General features: G+C 46.0%; 1 protein-coding gene across 1 annotated transcript in view; it reads right to left on the bottom strand.

The window, feature by feature from the left end:
* Hcf (Host cell factor) overlaps positions 1–22,282 on the bottom strand; it is a 77,965-nt gene that overhangs the window by 19,905 nt on the left and 35,778 nt on the right. The window contains exons 8-13 of the mRNA XM_037424741.2: positions 21,479–21,651; positions 15,780–15,956; positions 14,549–14,843; positions 9,638–9,793; positions 8,307–8,557; positions 3,899–4,028 (exon numbers count right to left, since the gene is read on the bottom strand). Coding sequence (XP_037280638.2) covers positions 3,899–4,028; positions 8,307–8,557; positions 9,638–9,793; positions 14,549–14,843; positions 15,780–15,956; positions 21,479–21,651 — 1,182 coding nt within the window. The remainder of the gene's footprint in view (positions 1–3,898; positions 4,029–8,306; positions 8,558–9,637; positions 9,794–14,548; positions 14,844–15,779; positions 15,957–21,478; positions 21,652–22,282) is intronic.

Raw genomic sequence — 22,282 nt, 5'->3', positions numbered from 1 at the left:
CTGGTTCCTTTGTGCGCGTTTTGCGGGCTCTCAAAATGGCGTAGCTCCAACACAACGACTGCCCTCGCCCGTTTTGCGAAGCCGTCTGCCGGACCGCTGATTGGCTAGAGCGCGCGCGCGCCGGCGAGCCCCCTCCGTCTCGCGCTTTTTTTTTTGTTTGTTTTTGCTCCGTCGGCGCCTGCTCTCGTGCGTGTTATCTTGTCTGCTACCCGCTCGTGTACCGACGTCGCCGACGTATACGTCTTTCTGCATTTCGCCGGCATGGCTTGGGAAGCTCGCCTGAAGAAGAACACTCGTCAAGCTTTCGGCAGGAAACGAAAGCGAGCGTGGAATGCGCGGCAGAAGGGAGCGGCCTGCGCGCCACCGAGAACGGCGGAGATGGCCGAGGCAGCGCATTCTGACGACAACGGGCTGTCGGAAATGCCTGTTATTGCGGAGGCAGCACATTCAGACGACGTTTCGCTGGCGCAAGTGCCTGTTATTTGCCTGTTTGCAAGTGTTGCCAACAAAGGCAACACTTGCAAAGCGACATAAGCCTGCAAGAGACACTGCATACAGACCTGGCATGCTGTAGAATTGTAAGGATGTCTGGGACAAAAATGTGTGTTTTACTTGAAATAGTGTTTTATGTATAAAAGGGCGATGCTTTTATATATAACATGTGTCTTCCTTTGGTTTTTCAGTGCACTAGAACAGCCACAAAGTTGTAGACTGGGTTCCTTATACTGATTCAATGGCCAGCACACAGTTTTTACAAGAGCTGTGGCAAATATTTTGGGAAGGTGCATTGACACATTTGGTACAGCCATACTCACATAATGTAGAGCTATACAACGGTGCCATTTTCATTGCTCTAGCTTCACTTTAGCAAAAATTACAGTTATTAGAAACTTTAAATGCGTTTTTCTCAGTTCGATGTTTTTGTGCACCACACTAAACCTTAGGGGTTTTTCTTATATGTTACTGTTGATTCAGAATGACAAACTTGGTATCATTTTATTTGTAATAACATTACCTATGGGGTGATGCTATTTTGATTACTCTAGAAGCATACTGTTAATTACAATTATGGATAGTAATGAGCGAAAATTGAACAGAATATCCATTGTAAGTGCTGGTCTGTTTTCTTATCTATATAATGCCTAAAAATTAATAAAAATGGCATCACCCCATACAGAAAGCCCTCAGCATTGGGGCTATGCATTTATTTTTTGGATCTGGCTTGATTAAGTTGCCAAAAAGCCCCCAATGAAGTGCATAATTAATTAAATTACAGATGCTAATATCTTTTTATCCACTGAAGCTATTTCAGAAACAATTACATATTTGAAATCAGCATGAAAAACTGTCCAAGATGGTGAGGTTTGGTCAAGATTGAGCCAAAAACAGAAAAAAAATTTTAAAGACCCATGTCCCCCCTTAATATCTTTTTATCCACTGAAGCTATTTCAGAAACAATTACATATTTGAAATCAGCATGAAAAACTGTCCAAGATGGTGAGGTTTGGTCAAGATTGAGCCAAAAACAGAAAAAAAATTTTAAAGACCCATGTCCCCCCTTAACCAACGCTGTGAAACACGCACTCGGCGACGGGAAAACCGATCTCGCCGTGATACCAGGTGGTATGACGTCCACCCTCCGGCCGCTCGACGTTGTGCTGAACAAGCCGTTCAAGGACCAAGTGCGGCTGGAGTACCAAGAGTGGATGTCCAGCGACAACCCAAAGACACCGACGGGCCGCCTACAGAGGCCTCCGCTTGTGACTGTTTGTGGCTGGGTGCTTTCCGCTTGGCGTTCCTTGCCAGATTCTATGGTGAAAAAGGCTTTCAAGAATTGTTGCATCAGCAACTCGCTGGATGGCACGGAGGACGACGCACTGTGAGAGGCGGCCAGCGACAAACTCTCTTCTTCGGAAGACAGTGGTGCTTGGTCGGACGAATAGAAGCAGTGGCGATGGTGGTTGAGGGGAGCTTCGACGATCGGGGTGCGGTGTGCCTAATTCGCAAATAAATGTGGTTAGGCAGTTTTGGGTTGTTTTTTTTTTTTTTCGGTGACCTGAACATAGGGATCGACCAATGTTCCCACTCGAGCCATAGTCCGGTTTATACGGTACTTTTAGTCAGTTAATATGCACCTAGAATGTAATAGGATTGTTTGCACGACCGTGTAGTTTCTTCTAGTCTTGTAGCAATTTGTCGCCGTGTGCTCGTCTGCCACAAGGCCGCTTATCAGTTCGGTGTCTGTAGTGACGGCGATGTGCGACGAATGTGCACACGTCATCCTTGATCCTTTGAATTACACGGCGATGTTTTCTGGCTTGTTCAGAATGAGTTACCCGTAGATGTCGCAAACCAAACTTGCTCCCTCGCTGATCAATTTCGAGGCTACATGAGTGCCGAGGTGTTAAGTTTCCTTTTCACAAAAGACTGCCGCATTTTTAAGTAAAGACCGCGACAACGTTGCGAACACGTCGTTAAAAGCAGTCTACCTGTTGCCAGTAGCCTCCATTGCGCGGTCGGCGAGCACGTTCACCGGGAACGAATTGAATTTCTGTTGTTCGTCGATGCGGGACGTACTCCATTCTTGACGATCCATCGCGCAGTTCAAGGTCCTTTTGTCAGGCAAGGGGAATCGCGGCATCAGCACGTTAGGCGATAAGACTGCACTTCCGTCCCGTCACTACAAAGATTGATATCTCTTGTAGCTTCACTTCTGCTTTTTACTTGCCATCTTCTAACTGATGAGGCTTTACTGTAAAACAAAGCTGCCCTCAGTAACGTTGTTGGCAACCAATGGGCTCGTACGTGAGTTAGGCCAACACCAGTGACTCGGCGAACGCCGTTGACTGCGGCGAGTTCGTTATTCTTGTTGTCCTGAGCCATAGCGGGGCTCTTCCTGAACTTCACAGCCAACAAACGATCGCCACACCCGCTTCACAAATTACTGTAACACACAACTACTGCTGTCTGCCGCAGGCAGACAGCAGCACCATGACAGAATGGCGCATATCCGTGCGCGTCACGATCGTGAAGCAGATGCCGGAAACGCACTTGGCCAATTGGATGCCTAGGTTTTGTCACGTGCCCCAAGCAGCCATTAGAATCGCGTGATAGTGCTTCTCGATGATGCATTTTTGCTGAAAAATTAATGAGCAAGGCGAGCCAGCGGTGGCGGGAAATTGAAAATGAAGAACGACCCTTCCAAACACGACCAAGATGAACACGATAGCTCATGTGCAACGGCAACAGTTCGGCGGGGAAAAAGCGCAATTTTAGCGTCAATTCGCGCTCACATTTATCTCACAGGGATGTTATGAATTGATTTTGCGCCAGAAATAATGACGCCAGAAGCTAGAAACTTCTCAGATAGGTGCAAAATGAGGTACAGATTCCGAAAATGTCAACTTCAAAAAGTCGACCTTTTTGCGATTTTTGGCCTTCTAAAACCTGTGTCCCCCCTTAAGCGAGTTTCATTTATAGGGAGTCCACTGTAAATTAGAGTAATGACCACAATAAACTAAGTGTCATACCTAACATTGTTATCATTACAGAACTTAGAGATCAGCATTTAAAACAAACAAATGGATAAGCATATTTAATAGTGAGGGACTCCATTGTGCCATGTGGATGCCACCAGAGACAGGCAAAAGATACCAGAATTTCTTGTCTATAAGCTTCACATTATGACGATTTGCAGGAAAGTTTCCAAAAATGATCCACATGTATTGCTGCAAAGCTAGCTTTTTTCTAGAGCTGTGAATGAGTGCCTGGAAGCCACCTTTGCAGACTCAAATACGTATTTTTCTTCTCGACATTGACAGTGTGAAAAAAAAAAAAAGTTATCCACGAATAGTATGCAAGAACATGTGGTACTTCCAATACTAGAGTCAAAACTCACCAGCCGCCTGGACAAGAGCTGAAGACGGCAATGTCGTGTAGGTGACTCCACCACCGGCAGAATCTGGCTGTCCAGCAGCTGCCATCAACATCACCTTACCACCAGCGGCCGACAGACTTCCACTCAGCGCCTGGAAGCAAGCAGAATGTCACTAAACAATGGGCTCTATTTATTTACTAATTTAATCAAGTTACCCCTATAAAGGCCCTTATTATTTATTATCTGGGGTTTGACGTCCGAAAACCACAATAACATAATGAGACGGGGTTGTGGAGGGCTCCGGAAATTTGAAAACGTGCACCGACGTTACACAGTACAATGGCCTCTACCGTTTCCCCTCCACCGAAATGCAACTGCTATGGCTGGGATCGAACCGGCGACCTTCGGGTCAGCAGCCGAGCACCCACGCCACTGTTTCACCGAGGCGGACCTTAAAGGCCCTCACGGTGAGGATACTGCATAGGGGACCTACGCACCATCCTGAAGTGGGCAACAATCTGCTAAAGGATGCACTCACAACCTCCAACTAAATTACTGGGGCTTCACCATCACAGGATATTGGGTAGGAATGGGCAAATAGTGATTTGGCTGAATAATTTCGAATACAGTGGACTCTCAGTACAGTATAACCTTATTGCACCAAATCTGCTCACCACAGACATTCAGATACTACACACTACATACACACATCGGGTGTCGGTGCTGGTTTCATTGCCCGACAAAGGGCTCAAGAAAGATCGGCTGCGTCTCTAGAAAGCACGCATAAGTGAACCACACAAAAAACAAAGGTCCAAGAAGAAGGGGGGGGGGGGGGGGGGTACAAATACTATAGCCTCAGGGTGTTTGCATTTCAATTTAATAATGGTGCAACCTTTTTAAAAAGAACTTTGTGAGCTTCCCCCCGCCTTTTTTTTGTTTTTTTTGACCACAACCGCATTGCTCGTGGAAAGCATTGCCAGACTATAGCTGGATCGATTTCCACTCATTGACGGTCCCATACTTGAAGACAGTCTTTCATTTTTGTTTTATTTTCACAATTACTGAATAGCACAGCTTGCTGAAGCACATGCAACTAATGTTGTTTAAGGGGAGACGCGGGTCGAAAAGTCGCGATTTTCCAGAAAATTTTCGCTTTTTTTTTTCCAGCTGTATTGGCATCCTTGGACTATAATCTATTACTTCTGAAAATATCAAGCTGAAATTCGCACGAGAAATTATCAAAAAGTGCTTCCAAGTGGGCAGCGGGGACGCGAGAAATGCGCGAAAGTCGCAAAAAACGGCTAAGTTCGCGTCGTCCTGTCGCGAAAACGACGCGTTGGCCGCCATTTGCAATCGTGCACGCATGCTGCGAAGGCCGTATCCTTCATAATCCACTAGTAGCCAGTCTCGTGCCTTCACGCAGAATAAACAAAAAACGAGAAAAACAACGCGTACGTCACGCGTTTTGAATATCGCGGTACACAGCGCGAGGCCGCCATTGGACGGCGGTGCGCTCCACGCTCCTCCCCCTCCAATCTCTCCGGCAAAAGAGCGAAGCCTCGGACGTCGCGATCGAGTTTTTCTGCGTTTCTCTGCATTTTTGCGTCATGGCCAGCCCGAAGAAGTGCAGTTCAGATAATCGAAAGTTCAGAACTCGCCACAAGTATCGAGGGAAACGGCGTCAGACGCTTCGCAAAGCGACAGCGAACGACGATGTCGCCCCCGACCAACGCCCCGACGCTCCGACTTCGGATAGGCGGTCGAGAGTGAACGTAGACCGGTAGATGCTGCTACTGCGAACATGCTGCTTTGCGAAATCGATGCGCTGACGGCACTTGTGGCAGGTGCGCAATGCCCAACCTGCCGCGAACGGAAGCTCGGCGTGCGAGAGGCAGCTGGAAAGCGCAAAGGACTTTCGGCATTCCTCGAACTGTGCTGTCAAAATTCTGATTGCCCTGAATCTGCACTTTCGTTCACGCACACGTCGAGACGTACTGCTTCGGCCGGGGACCAAGGAACGAGCGCTCGTTTTGACAGCGGCAGCTCGCGTGACAGCTTTGCTGTAAACGTGAAGGCAGTTCTGGCAGCACGCGCTATAGGCGCAGGCCACGACCAACTTTCACGATTTTGTGCGATTCTCGGTCTTCCGAGCCCGATGCATCACAAGACATTCAACGGCATTTGCAGATGGTGCGGCGATGACGGCAGTGAGCAAAAACTTGCACCAGGCATGAAACATCACGAAGGACGCAGTCGGCGGCAGAGATGTGCCAGTCATGTTTGATGGCACCTGGCAGAAAAGAGGTCATAAAAGCCACAATGGAGTGGGCACAGTCGTGTCCCTGGACACGGGGCTCTGCCTCGATTTTGAAGTTCTTTCGAACTACTGCCATGCTTGCAGTATACACAGGGACCTTGGGGAGGATGAAGAGATATGGCAAGCTTTTCATCTTCCAGTTTGCCAAAAAAACACTGACTGCTCATCCCATGCAATGGAACCTGCGGCAGCTGTCAATATATGGCAGAGGACCTTGTCTTATGAAACTCCACTGCGATTCACCAGCTTCCTAAGTGATGGTGACAGCAAGGCCTACACTGCAGTCTGCGAGGCAAATGTATACTGTGACACCCCCATTGACAAAGAAGAGTGCACGAACCACGTTGCAAAGCGCTTGGGAACTGCCCTACGGAAATTGGCAACGCCACTGCCACGAGGCGAAAAACTGAAAGATGCGACAATAATAAAACTACAAACATATTACAAGATCGCCATCACGAGCAACAAGGACAGTGTCCGAAATATGTACACTGCCATATGGGCATCGTATTTTCATTGCTTCTCCAGTGATGGTGCCAGTAGCCACAACTTTTGCCCCGCGGAACCAAATTCGTGGTGCAAGCACAAGCGTGCGGAAGCACTGGGGGAGCCTGCACCACGCCACACCCTACTGTTGACGAAGGCTCAAGGATTGGCAATTATGCCTATCTACAAGCGCCTTACAGAGGAGAAACTCCTTATTCGGTGCCTTCATGGCAAGACACAGAATGCAGCCGAATCGCTGAACAGCAAGATATGGCTGCTATGTCCAAAAACAAAGTTCGCCTCCAGAACAACTGTGGAGACAGCCACCGCTCTTGCTGTACTCTGGTACAACAAAGGCCACAGGGGCTTTGAAGAAGTGCTCGAAGGCATTGGAATTCTCCCCTCACAAGATCTGGCCACACATGGTGACCACTGTGACGTCATGCGCATCAGGAAGATGAACCTGAAGCAAACTGCAGAAGCGAGGGCACACCGTCGCAACACAGCGAAGAGAGCTCGTGTTGAGGACACTGACCGCAAGAGCCGTGAAGGACCAAGCTATGGTGCAGGGGACTTCTAGACACTTGCAGTGCATTCAAGGCAAGGTACTTTTCATTGTGCCCCAATTTGATGCAAAAAGAATGATTTCCTAATAAATGCCAACTTTGCGAACTTTCAAACTTGTTTTTCTCATTTTCATTTTTTCTGACAGTTTCACGTTTTCCGGGCAGCCTTTTAGAAACTTATATTCATTGTATAGTAACGAAACTTGGCACACATATTCTTCAACACATGCAGAATGCAAATATATACTCTAAATTGCAATGCCTACCAGCATTAGTTGTGAAAATATTAGCTTATTGTTTCAAGGGAGATTGAAAATAATAAGTCATTCAATACAATTTTTTTTTCTTGGTTCTAATATTTCTGTGACATATCTATATAGATATTTGCACTTTTCAATCTACCAAGAGTCAAATAAGATCAGACACAGTGCTTTTACTGAAAGTTTAGTACATAAAAGAGTGCCCGCAAAAAATGTAACTTTTTGCTATTGTTTATAGCATAACTCAATAATTATAGCAGCTACACAAAAAATGATTGCATATTTGAAATCTGCATGAAAAACTATACTAATAACAAACTTTTCAAGTCTCTATTACTAGAAATAAAAAAAAAACTTTTTCGAGGAGCGTCTCCCCTTAAAGAAAATTTTTAGGGCAATAAAAAAATCTGGCACTGTCTTCGGGTACAAGCACATATACAAAGTTGTTCCAGCACTTTAGCAGGTTTCATCACTTCGCCAGACTGTCCACGAGGGAGGAGCTTGAAAATTTTTCATAAAATGGTAACTAGAAAACATATCTTCACAAAAATTTTCATTCATCTTGTTAATGTGATTTATAGTGTGCAGGCCAAATTTCACCAACTTAAATCAAAAAACTAAAAAGCTACAAACGATGACCCGTGTCCCCCCTAAAAAAAAACATTGATAGGAAGCCAGAATTTCATCCTTGGACACTACTTTCTGACACCCTGCCACAGCATGCATGCCGCAGGCGGCACATGGCAAGATAAAAGCAAAAAATGATGTAGTCTAAATACAGCGAAGCCAAATCCAGGCACCTGAGTAACAACAGTGAGTGGGGCAGACGGCCGAGTGTTCGAACTGGTTGTCGTCATGATGGTGAGCACCTTCTGAGCAGGGCTCACACCTGGCTTGGCCTGGATTGTGATGGCTCCCCCACTGGGCAACAATCCTTGCGCAGGCAATGCTACAATCTGCCCCCCACCAGCAGCTGCACCCCGGCCCCGACCAGCTGGCATGGTGATCGTGATGGGAGAACTGCTGCTCGTCAGCTGCGTCAAACCAGGCCCTGCAATAGAAGCGCACACGTGCATTAGTACAGCACACATTAGCTGTGACAGCAACAGCCCTTCAGTTTCAGTTCCATGACCGCACTCGCCTACTCAGTGAGGCGCGTCTGTCCAATGTATTCAAAGGTCCGAATCTGCCTCGTGCGCGCGTCGGAGAGTTGGCTCAGGAGGGTCAGGAAGAGCAAAATATGCGAGTATTTCCTTTTTTAGTAATGCTGGCTAAATATTAGGAGTGTACAAATTATGCAACTAAATGCGGTACTTAAATCTCGGTAACTCTGCTGCTAATAAACACATATTCATGAAATTTCACAGTTCCTCTTGTTCTCGTGTTTCATTCATGCCCTGAAAGTTTCATCTTAAAAAATAAAGAAGTTCTATCTGCAGTGTAACCTGCAGTGTAACCTCCTTTTTAAAGCGCCTGTGTTCTCTGCCTCAAGAGCTACATACAGCACACAAAAAAAAGAATACATAGACACTCGAATCTAACACATCACAACGATGCACTAGCCGAAATGTGATGTTTAATATTCGTAGAAATTGCGGAGACATGAATGCAGGTAAACCACAGTTGTTTTAAAAAAGTCTGCTAAAAAACACCTATACACACAACCCTTTTGACGGTAACAGATTTTTAGGCGAAGTATCCAGGAAGCAGAAACAGTGGCGACTGAAAATAGAGAGAACGCTCAAGACACTAGTCTGCTTCAGAATCATCATCATCACAAAGCAATCTCCGCTGTCACGTAACAGCAACGATTTGACTGGTTTTTTCACAAACACGAACTGTCCCGTTTCCCTTCTTGAATGCAACATTAGAGCACTGAAATCCCTTTTGTAAATGGTATACAGGGCACAAAATTTTTATAATTTGTTTTTAGAATCAAGGTATCCCTGTGAAAATTTTAGTCGAAAATTTCATTCACGATGCCATAGTCCCTGCACAAGCTCACTCAAAACACCTTAGAAGAGTTCTCAAGCTAGTCTTGAGGACTTTTGCAGATTGACTTGCAAAAGGCTCAAGCTCACAGCCCAGCACCGGGTGGCAGTAACGCAGAGAAACCGTGTTTGGCACTCACGAGAACCAGCAGCTGTAGTAAGCAATGTAAATGCTTGCTGGCCCGTCAGGCCTGCCGACGAGACCACGATCATCTTGACACCACTCGGCGAAGAGACGGAATTGAGCTGGCTGCCTGCCGACAACGGAAGCACATTCACTGACGTAGTCTTGGCACCTGCACACAATGACAACTTTATTAATGGCAATACCAATAACTAAAGAAAAAAAAAATAGCTCGGTGCGAAAGCAAACATTTTAGCCTTCCCGTGAGCTATCTAAAACTGCTAAACAGTTTCGGAATGCTCAAAAAGCTATTCTTTGTATTGCAAAGCAGTAGGCTTGTGCGAATATTCGAATGCTTCAAATATTCGAATGAATATTATAGTATTCGAATTTGCTTTGAATAGAATTTAAAATTTTGAAAACTTTGAAGTATTCGAGATGAACCAAAAGGAGTACAGTCGACGTCAGACTACTCAGACTAAAGTCAGAAATTCCAGACGTTTATAGCTTTCGCCATCAAATTTTGCAGACTTTATACCGCTAAACACAGACTCAAAGTCACTATCGACGCCGCCATTTCAGTTGTTTTCGTACCATCGAACCTACCGTGTCACAGCTGCCGTACCCTCGAAACCGCAAACGCCACGATCCAGCGCACGCCAATCCAATGCCAGTCGTAGCTTAGTCAAACCTGTGGCCACAGCCAAATGATGCTATACAGCCTGTGCTCCGGCAGCGTAAAAAGCTACGCTGTCCACCTATGATCTGCCTTCGGCATGCTTGCAGACTCGTGGAAGGTGGTTACGAAACAGACCTTTCGGAACTGTTTTCACCACGCAAGCTTCATACTGGATGCAGAGATGGCCGTCTCGCCTAGAGTGAACAGCTTGTGCGACGAACTTCCACACGCAGACGTTGCCTTTAAGGGGAGAAGCTACTCAAAGACACTTTTTTTTAAATATTCACCCTAGAGCAATGAAACTTGAGCTGTTTATGGAACTTTTTATGCTGATTTCAAATATATAATTAGTTTTCACAGTTAAAAAGTTTCACAGTAAAAAAAGCAGGAGCATCAGAAATGGCTAGCAAATCTTTCAATTTCTAATACTGGTAGAAAGGGAAAAACGTAAACATCTGCAGAATGGCGCAGATGCATTGAACGCATTGAACCTTATGATTTCAGAGATTAGGTGCTACCTGTGGCTGCATGTTACACATTACCAATTCGAGACAAGTACCAAACTACTAGCTCTGGACCATTGTCAAGACTACTTCAGTACTACATATTTTCTCACATATTATCCACCCGCTCAGTAATAACTCATGGTAATTTTATAAACATAATTCTTGCTTATAGCCCCAAAGCCAGCTTCCTGACATAGCTGCAAAGGTTTGCCATGAAGCCATTTCTGTCAAATATTTGTATACAGTTGCCAATAAAATTTTCAGACTTGAAAAATTCTGACCTGTTGGATATTCCAGAGTTCACTGATGCACCGTCAAGGTTCCCATTGCACTATTCATTTTGCGACCGATTTTTCGGACGAATTTATGTTTCGAAGTTCGCTTCTTCAGACTAAGTACCGTATTTACTCGATTCTACCGCGCCCTCGATTGTAACGCGCACCCGATTTCCACGACAAAAAAAAAAAAAGTAAGACATCGATTGCAACGCGCACCCATTTTTCTCGCTGGCCCGCGCGATCACACCACTCGAAAAAACGACTCCTTTCGGGAGCGTCTTCCATTTAAATATGAGGTACGGGCGAAACTTGTGCCCATCTGACGTGTAACAGAGCATTGCCGTCACTGTAGTTTTACCGTGGACCGATGTCAGCACGCAAACTTGCTTCGCCCCCTTCTTCTCGACGGTTGTGGTGCCAGGCATGTCGAAGTAAAGAGGCGTCTGATCGGCATTCCCGATTTGCCCAAGCAGGTAGCCGTTGTTGTGCCGCAAGTTTAGGACGAACCTCTGAAAACTGTGAAGCATTTCATCGTACTCCTCCGCAAAACTTTTCACATATGCCCATTCCCCTTCGGAGGGAAAAGCCTTTTCTCTTCATAAAGTTAGTTAGCCAGTACCTGCTCGCTTTAAACTGGCTCCGCATTCCTTAGACCTTGTTCTAATTAGCCGTAGACCTTGTACTAAGGCTAATTGCGTAGCCTGCGCTTGGAGTTCTGTCGTCACGAGCTGCTGCGCCGCTTGCTGCTCAAGCACATACTCGCCGAGCAGCTCTTTAATTTGCGGAAACCGACCCTGCTGTGGTTCACTGAAGCCTTTGTGTGAAGCTTTGCTGTCGACAATCTTCTGCTTTTGTTTCCGCCAGTCCCGCACGCACGTTTCGGGAACTCCGAACGACCAGGATGCGGCCCGATTTCCGTCCGTTTCTGCACACGCGATGACTGTTCTTTTAAAAGCAGCATCGTGGTGCACTCGAGTTTTTGGAGTCGGCCCTTCCATGCCGTCGATGCTAATGCACTACAAGATGACGAACTCCTCAGCACACGTACGAGTGCCGCACATGGGAAACACATAGGCAGAAATGGCCGACGCGCCATGCCGACGCACGTAGGGGGCGGCCATTTTGGAAATGCCGATGGCAATAGAATGACCATATTCATTTTTTTTTTTCGTACTCAATTCTAACGCGCATGCGATTTATGAACTCGCTTAACCGGAAAAAAAGGTGCGCGTTAGATTCGAGTAATTATGGTAATCGGTTTTGAGCTGTGCAGCTTGATTTCGAAAGCCACCATGTTAGACTTTTTGTTGGCTACGTCGTTTTGGAGGCCACACAACTAGCAATGGCTAGTTGTGTGGCCTCCAAAATTAGAAGCACACAATCTTCCAGTTTCAGAGGTATGTCTGATCTTTCTTGACAAGCAAACTTTCTACAGTCAACCCTTGTTATAACAAAGTCGAAGGGGGAGTCGTAATTACTTCATTATAACCATTAGTTCGTTATAGCCAATATCCATTTCTATTGACAATTAGCCAACAAAAGAGAACGTACATGCCAACGAATATTACAGCAACCCGCCGTGCAAAGAAAAACGGCCGTCAAAAAGTAATAAACAGCAAAATAACAAAGAACAATGCACTTTATTACCGCTTTATGTCTGCTTTTCCAGCTGCAGTAGCTATTTTGAGTTCGTCCTCGCCGTCATCGTAAGCACCAAAGAAGCAGCACAGCAGTTCTGTCGCATCTAGCACTCGCGTGGGTGTCGGTATGTCGGGTTCGTCAACATTAGGCTCAGGGTGTCAACACATTCGTCACTGTTGTCATGCAGGTTCGTCACCGCGGGCAAAATTTCCGCATCTGCCAAAACTTCGGTTGTCACCACGTCAGCATCGGCACCAACGTATATGCTGAAAGTGTCACAGTCAGGCACAACGCCGGCGTCAAGGAGAGCGTACGACGACGTCAGGGGCCTGGTCGCCCATGGCACCCAGCGACATCGCCGAAACCTTTGGCCACTTTTTTTTTTTTTTTTCTTGACGCCAGACTCGAGGGCTTTTAACATTGCCGACTTCTACTCGAATGTTTATTTTTGCGCTTAAGTTTGCCGCTGCCGTTGTCCAACTCGTGTCTAGCGGCAGAAACCGATAGAGGTGGTGTTGCTCTTCCACAGCAAATGACATGGAAGACACCCACAATCTTTACCGCCCGGGCGGCATGCGAGGCCCAAGCGCCGTGCTGAAGGGGAGGAGGAGGTCAGATGTGCGGACCGGTCAACGAGTTCTACAGGAGAGGGGAGGACAGCTGACGCGCACGCTCGCGTGAGTTGCTGCGCAGGCGAGTCCATTAGTTCCTGACGAAAGGGGAGGCAGAGAGACTCGCTCCCACAGGCGTGTTGGCAGGACGCAGGCGGCTCCAGGTCAGAGCAGGGCGCGAGTTTTGAACTACCGCAGCCACGATGAGAAGTAAATCGTCGCGTGCTATAAGATATTGAATTGACGTATACCAAAATGATCAGTAAATGTTCATTGCAGACGAAGAATGGTTCGTTATATCCATTGCAAAGAAATTTTTGCTTTGTTAAAACGAGGTTTTAAATACATGGGCGTCTATTAGAATTTCAAGAAGAATCGCAATTGCTTCGTTATATCTATTAGTTTGTTATATTCCCCTTTGTTAAAACAATGTTTTACTGTAATTCAGTCAGCCTTATATCCTCATTAATAGGCTAGTACATAGGTTGTTTTTATTTTCTGGGCATTTGTTTTTCTGGTCGTCATTGCGCATGCAGCTGTGTTAGTTGTGTGGCAAGTGTGGTTGAGCCGTTGTGCGCGTCACACATTCGCTGCTGTTCGCAGTTGCTCAGTAGCACTTTGTGGTGACGGTGCTCGGCTACTGACCTGGAACACGCAGGTTCAACCACAGCCATGACAGTTCGAGTTTTGATGGAGGCGAAATGATGGAAGCTCACGTGCTGTGCTGTGTCAGTAGAGGTAAAAGAAACCCAAACCGTGTAGTCAAATCCCACCAAACAGGCGAGAAGTTGGATACTTTTGCAATGGGCATCAAGTTTTGTTTGCTTGATTCCATGTTGCCACCACCTTTGCCACCCGCAACAGTTGGCAGCAGCGATTGCCAAAGCACCTGCCAGAGATGTTACTGTAGCCCGAATAGAACTAAATTTGCTCACCCCTGAGAACAGCAGGAAGCATGGCATCATTGAGGATATTGTTTAGGCTTCAGAATTCAAATAAACTTCATTTTCACGACTTGACAATATTTACAAACTATTCAGTGGCCCCTGCCAGGTCCAGAAAATAGGTCGGCAATTGTATTTGTTGTCTTGCGAGTTACATGCGAGAGAATATGATTTGACACATTGAGCACCAATTCAGCAGGAGTAAAACTTCGAGCTATAGGCCTTACGAAAGCATTTTGTGCATGCTAAGAACCAGCTTCTCCCTCACCCTTGCCAGCCTCAACGGTGGCTGAAGCGGTGCCTACCACAGTGGCCTTGCCCTGTGGATGAGTGGTAACAACGAGGATGCCACCAGGACCCGCCTTGGCACCTGCCTGCGTCAGCAGCTTGGCGGTTCCCGGCTGGCCACCAGCCTTCGGTGCAGCAATCACGATGGTCTGCTGTTGCTTGGGGCTGCTACCCACAGTGGCAACAGATGAGGGCGAGCCAGGTTTTGCCACTGTCACTATGTTACTAGGCAGCGTTCGCAAGATGGTCACCTTCGGGCTGGCCCCAGTTGCACCCTGTGCACCCAAGAAGAACTGTGTCTCAAGCATAGGTCATCATCATCAGCCTGGCTTCACCCATTTGCCAGTCAACTCGGTCCTGTGCTTGCTGCCATTTTATACCTGCAAACTTCTTTATCCCATCTGCCCACCTAACTTTCTGTCTCCCGCTCACCCACTTGCCTTCTCTTGGAATCCAATGTGTTATCCTTAATGAACAGTGGTTATCTTGCCTTCAGCTACATGCCCTGCCCATGATCACTTCTTTTTGATTTCGTCTACCGTTTGTTTCCCAATACACTCTGCTCTTTTCTTGTCCCTTAGGGTTACATCTATCATTTCCCTTTCCGATACTTGTTGCGTCTTCCAAGCACAGACAAAAAGACTAAAAAAGCCTAGCAAAAGTTACAGTGTACGACAACCCGATTGCTTTGTTGATCAGATTGACTGCATTCAGAGGGCAAGTGCAACAACCCTGACTGCACCACTAGTGCTTGCTACTTTGCCACAGTAATTTATGTGCTTGCTGCAAGTTTGGCATAGCTCCCCAAAGCAAGACGAGTACTACAGAAACAATAGAGAAAAGGGCTTCAAAATGTTGAACACCAAGAATTTACTGTGCACGTACGTAAACACACACAAACACACACAGACAGACAGAAAGAGAAAAGAGCTCATCTGTAGTGTGTGTTGTCAGCGATAAAACTTATATTTGCAAATGTTTTTCATTTAAATATGCCCTTAACCTTAAAAATTTGAAATCTGTTCAAATAGATTGGCAATTTGAACTCCTACCCCAAATGCTGTATGAAGCTTGGGCCAATTCCCGAAAACCCCACCATTTCATGTCATGTACAAGTTTTTTTCTTAACACTCTTTTAGCCTATGCCTTTAACTAGCTCTCAGCAACTGAAAACCAAGCGGATTGTTGCACACAACCCTATCAAGACTTACCGCCAAGCCAAGCAAAGTGGGCTGCTGCTGTGCTTGCGAAGTTGTGATCAATGTGGGCTTTGTTGCCGTGCCACCTGCTTGCGTGGTGACCAGCTTGACAATAGTGGCCCCCTGGGGAATCACTTTGCCTTGCGGCGACGCCTTGCCAGCTTGCTGGATCAGGCTCACTTTGGGCATCTGGAAAGAAAAGGGAGGGTCCTCGTCACAGCATGTCGAACTACTTTTCACTTACTATGCTTGAGGACAGCTCATCTCGGCAGTGGAGCAAAGGCTACGGCGGCACTGTTCTACACATTTGCCGTACTGCGCAAGCAGGACAGCAGCTTGCGGCTGATTCCAGTTCATAAAATCAGTCACAAGCTGCCTGTATGCTCTGTATGCTACGCTCGCGCGAATATTCAAATGCATTGAATATTCGAACAAGTAATGCAGTACTTGAATTTGCTTCAAATCGAATTTAAAAGTAGTGAACATTTCGAATAACAGTCGGTCCCGGATATATTAAACTCGAATGGGTTCGCGAAATAGTTCGATATACCGATAATTCAAAATACAAAGTATACATATTCAAGACCTAAGTTAAAGCATCTCAGGCCTCTAAAATCGTTACAAGCGCTAACATAAGGATTTGCTCACAGTATAATGACAAACAAGGTTAAAAGGGAGGAGCCAGCTGAGGCGGGAAGGTTAAACACGGAGAAATGCTCTTTCCGATTAGCCCAAGAAGCCAGCTCCCGGCCCAAGCATCTCGAAGCTATAATTCTTTGAAAATCGCTGTTTTCTCGCCGTTTCCAGAAAAAGTTTTGCTACCTAAGTGGGTGAAATAAATTTTACGAAGCACTTCTGCGCGGTTTTCAGTGTAGATATTTTGGAACCAGATAGAAAAAGGGTTCTAGAAACTGAAAACTTGAGTTTCAAAAAATCGTTTCTTTTTTTTTTTTCCACTTTTCGCGCACCCAAAGCTGCGTCCCCCCTTAATCATGCTCTTTTCTTTCGCTCTTCTTGTAAAGGAGGTTTTCATCTTGATTTCACACAATCATTCAAACCGGTGCGACAAAGATAATACGCAACGAGCGAGTGCGTTTCTGCGCTGCGGCGCCACGATAAGAACACTCGGATCGTACATGTCACCACTACTAGGGCATCATCACTCAGGATGGTATTTGTGGAATGTATCACACCGAACATGTAGCACTAATGTCAATGTTGCAGGGCAGTCTATCTTCCATTTTTTCTCTTTACCATTTCTACGCTGCTTGACATCGAATTAAAATAACTTCTACGCGACGGATGTCATTCAAATTTGGCCAACCAGACCTATGCATACCAAGCGATCGAATGATGGGCACATCTTAATCTTTAAATTTGATGTCAGTGCTCCTTTAAGGGGTGCTAAGCAGTGAAAGCATCTTGCCAGGTGTGCATTAGTTTGCATGTAACCTTTTGTAAAAGTAGTTTCACTGCAGTGAAATGCTGCTAAGCCTTCAAAACACATGTCCAGAAGAAATGCGCACTGCTGCGAAGCTCTACTTCAAGGTATGAAGGTATTTACCTCACATCAATTTATTTTTTTCTAGTTTAAAATCTCATTACACTGACTTATATGCTCCAAGTAAATGAAATTTTAATACACAACACATTTTACTGGCTACCAGATACATTCCACTAAATGTGCAAAAAGAAAAAAAATTGAATTTGCACACGCCTTTTTTAAACTTTCAAAAGATACAGTAGAATCTCGATGATACGAATTCGAAGGGAGCGCATCGAATATTCGTATCGGCTCGAATTCGTATGAACCAAAAACAACCTGAAGCTGATAAAAATTATGAACAAGAACTTCACTGGCAACTACACCTTGCTGAAAAAAGTCTGTGATGTTCTTTTGAACTTTCCTGCCTTCACCATCAATTAGGTGCCGCGGTTTTTTCACTTGCAGCGCGTTCACAGTTGATATCAGAGCGAGCGATAGCGGCCGAACTCATCGAAAATTCATTCACTTAAGCAGCCGGAAAACCGCACCGCAAAGTCAACACGAAAAAATAAAAAAGTCCTGAACAATTCTCATTGGAGAATTTAAGCGAAAATGCTAGTGCGACCGGTAAACCACGTCCGGGCCCGCCAAAAACGTTCACATTCGTTCTGCCCCTCGTATACATGCCACCCCCGCCATCGCTGCTTGAGAATTCAGTTCATTTTACCGATTTCTTGAGCAATGAACTTCGTACTGAGTTATATTCATGCATACAAGGCACTAAAAAGAAGCAGGTTAAACCTTTACTAATATTATTTTGGAAGACACGCCAGCTGAAATGACATGAGTGGACGCAGCGGCGGCGATGGATTCAGCCGGCAGTGCAAAAGCAAAAAGCAAGGCACGTTCGGGCAAGCCGGCTCGCTGCTGCTGCACCTTCTACTTCCGGTGTTATCAGCAATCGTAATCTAAGCCAGGCTCTCGACGACCGCGTCCGTGTCAAGGGTGTGAGCTGTGGTGTGCCGTGCCGGTAGTTCGCGATAGGGTCGACGCAACCCACCGCCGATGCCTTCGCCACCATGTTGATTTGCAGCTGGTTGTTGACATCATGTGGTTTGAAAGATAGAGCAGCCGGTGAAGCCAACGCCGTGAAGCAAAAAGGCGATATGCTACTGGCGGCGGGAAAATTATTCTCGGACCAATTTTTTCATCTCGGACCCAATGTATCATCTGCCAGCCATGGCAGATGATACATTGGTATCCTCTGCCGTGGCTGGGGAAGCCATTCGTATAACACTGAATCACAGTGTATTTTATACAATCTAGTCCATCTAAAACAACCTTTAAATTCGTATTATCGCGAAATTCGCATCAACCGTAATTGTATCATCGAGATTTTACTGTATTATGCAAATTAGTTTGGTTATGACAAATATGTCCATTTTTCTTTATAATATGTGGTATATCTTCTATTCAAACTCAATTTGAAATCATTCGACCAGAATCACTACAGTCTACTCTCGTTACAGTGAACCATTATTATCCGGCAAAGTAAGTCCATTTTATCGGAAGTCCGCAATATCAAGACTTTGCGTTGGGGGGGGGGGGGGGGGGGGGGGAGAGGTTACCTGATTGCATTGCACATGTGACGATCGTTTCGATTTCACTCAGCAGTATGGGGCAGGCTGGTTCGGCTGGAGAATGCCCCAGCATGTTTACAAAGAGACTTGATCACTAGCAGTAGTTATCAATAAAATCGCACCGCGGTGCTGTAACAGTAGACGCAAGGACGCTATGTGGCTCTTGCACAGCAACAAAGCTTAGCTCGATATCACAACGCTTCTAGTAGGCTTTTTCATACGCTCCTGTTGATTGGCTTCAAACAAATTATTATTTGTGAGGACGGGAAGGCATATCGCCCACTAATTGCCGGAAGCGCAGCCCCCCCCCCCTTCCAAGGATCGCTGAACGGTCCCAAGTTCGTCTGAGAGTTCTGAACTGAGCAGCACCAAAGCACCACTCACATTCATTAAATCATCTGACAGCAGAACTTACCTGCTCGGAGCACCGGAACGTCTTGCTTTTAAAACATAGGTCGCGATGCCTAACAATGTTACTGCAACGAGTGACGGACATTTAATGCAAAACACAAATTGATTGATTGATATGTGGGGTTTAACGTCCCAAAGCCACCATATGATTATGAGAGACGCCGTAGTGAAGGGCTCCGGAGATTTCGACCACATGGAATTCTTTAACGTCCATCCAAATCTGAGCACACGGGCCTACAACATTTCTGCCTCCATCGGAAATGCAGCCGCCGCAGCCGGGATTTGATCTCGCGACCTGTGGGTCAGCAGCCGAGCACCTTAGCCCCTAGACCACCGCGGCGGGACGCAAAACACAAACACCTTATTTACAGTTACATTGAAAAGAAGTTTGTGATCCGCAATTGGCGAGCACCTTTGAGCGATGCTGTTATCACTTTGCACCGCATTCCATTCGGCTGCAACACTTCGACAGTGCAGTCATCTTCCTGCTGTTGGAAGAACAGTCAAACACCGCTACAACAAATGCCGTTTCAACGAAATTCTTGATTCTCCATCAGCAGTCCATAGGTGTCAATGCATAAATATTGTCGCCACAAACACTTTTTCTTCGATCGTCCCACTACAACGAAATTTTACAATGCAATTTCAGGCTCAGACACTTATTTTTATGCAGTAAACTCAATCTTTAACATTTCGATGCATTTTCAGAGCCTGAAAATGCGTCAACGAAGTCTAAAACATGCATTGGCACCACCAGAAACCGCCACTATACCACTGATATTCAGCAAAAGGGCGCCACCATAGTTCGATAGCGATGGCAATGAGACTGCCCTGCTTTTGCCACTGGCTTGCTTTGAGCCGCAGATGATCCAAAGCTGAAGCTCAGTCGCTCGGTTCATAGTTTCCGTCACGCAGCTGCTGGGTTATGTTCGCGCTTGGCCAGTGTGGCTACTAATCAGAGCGACTGTTCGTCTGCGTTATCAACAAAATCAGCTAACTGCGAGTGATGGATGATAAGAATGGCATACCGTATAAACCCGAATATAAGTCGAGATATTTTCAATAAAATAATACGATAAAGTCACCTCTCGTCTTACATAGTGGTGTCTAGATAAAAGTGCGCCGCTGTCTGGCAACATGTGGCTTGCATGTGCTTGAGAAGCCGGATGCGGCCATATCCGCATCCAAATCCAATTGCAGGCTTTTTTTTTTTTTCCTCTGTCTGTTTTCTTTGAGTTCGTGATTTGCTTCCGATCTGTTCAGACTTTTTGCTCCACATGACATAGCGCTGCATCTTTAGTGGTCTTTTTTTTTTTTTTTCGTTCACTGAATATGAGTAGCGGTACGAAGAAGCAGTACTCAGCTGCATTTAAACTAGATGTTGTAGAGGTCGCAGAAGCGAACGGGAATATGGCTGCTCAGTGCCACTTTGGTGTATCAGAGCTCGTAGATTGCTATCGCGTCACCGCGACCACGGTTTTGTGCACTGCGGTTGCGGCAAACAGTAGTTCGCGCATGCCCCTTCAAAACTAAGTCATTTTATGCCATCTACGACAGCATCTGCCGCAGGTTTATCCGCAGAGTTTGCGGAAAGCAGCGTTGTTTTGATTGATCAGTGTCAAGAGCGACATGATCGTGTCAAGAGCGACCGCGGTTTTGTCTCCAGCAGTTGTGGCAACGACAATCATACGCACTGCAGTGCATCAATCGCACGCGTACTTCCGAAGCTTCGAGTACACTGCTCTCGGCCTTCATTCGGCGATTTCCATACTAAAGTTCGTATCACCCACCGCGATTAGGAAATGTGTTCATAACATTCAAATTTAGACCCAATAAACACAGTCAAATTTGGCTGGGGAATTTAACAATTTCTTATTTGCTGCGGTTTCGCGTCACTGAGATTCTACTGTACGTTACCATGAACTCATTTATGATAAGATGAGGTAGGTTCGAAAAGCCTGGAATGGATTTAGCTGCTTTTTTTGTCATTTCGGGCAGATCAGGCACAGAAATTTCGATTTCCGGGAGATTTTCATGACAACCGTACAACCGCAAAAAACGGTCAAAATCCGGGAGTCTCCCGGCCAATCCGGGAGACTTGGCAGGTATGCAGTTTTGTTGTAGCGGGGTTCGACTGTATTCGCATAAGGCTTTTGCATACAGTTTTCTCTCACCGTGGCCAAAGTGACACCCTGTGTAGTCTTGACGAGGGTGACAATCTGAGGTTGGGACGTCGCCGCAGCCCCCTTGTGCACAGTGATGATCTGCTTGCCACCGACGGTGGTGCCTGCCTTGAGCAGGGTACCAGGAGCAGCCAGCCTTACGGTTCCAGTTCCAGTAGGGCTCCCTGAACACACAAGCAGTTCCAGTGAACCAAGTCCTTCTACATGCCCGTACTTTTCCCTCGTTTTCCCTGCCAACATGAGAAAAATGTAGCCTCATATGCGAAACAGTCTTTTCCTACAAGCACTTTTGTGTAATGTGTTTTTACAATGCATAAACAAGTATCGTAACCAGGAACTGGTTTGTATACGGCATCTCATTTCGAAAAGTGGCCACAGCAGGCACAAGGGAATTCCTCGGGGCCTGCATGCCCTACTAGTTTTGAACAAAATACTTAAACATGTGCTTCCTCTTCCAACCTTCGAATGCTCAGGCAAAAGCTTCACATATGGTTTCGCTACGGGTTTGCTAACGCGACAGTGGGCGTTGTGGCAATCAGAAGCAGGATGCAGCAACAACCAGCCAAATGTAATACATTAAAACCTAGAGACATCAAATCTGAAGCGCATCACAGAAAAGTTCTGTGTGTAGGTAATTGAATATACAAAATATTTTATACAGTATAGACCACTTATAACGTAAGCCACGTATATTCACACAATAAGCGGTACAGCACTATAATCAAAACAAGTTTTTCCAAGGGCCGCAGTTGGGGAAAACGTGTTGAGCAGACATCCTCTATGCCCGAGAATTGA

Source organism: Rhipicephalus microplus, chromosome 5 (genome assembly GCF_043290135.1).
Source record: "Rhipicephalus microplus isolate Deutch F79 chromosome 5, USDA_Rmic, whole genome shotgun sequence".
In the NCBI taxonomy this organism is placed as follows: Eukaryota; Metazoa; Arthropoda; class Arachnida; order Ixodida; family Ixodidae; genus Rhipicephalus; species Rhipicephalus microplus.
Note: the sequence above shows the minus strand (reverse complement) of the source record. Positions and strands in the feature narration are given on the sequence as shown.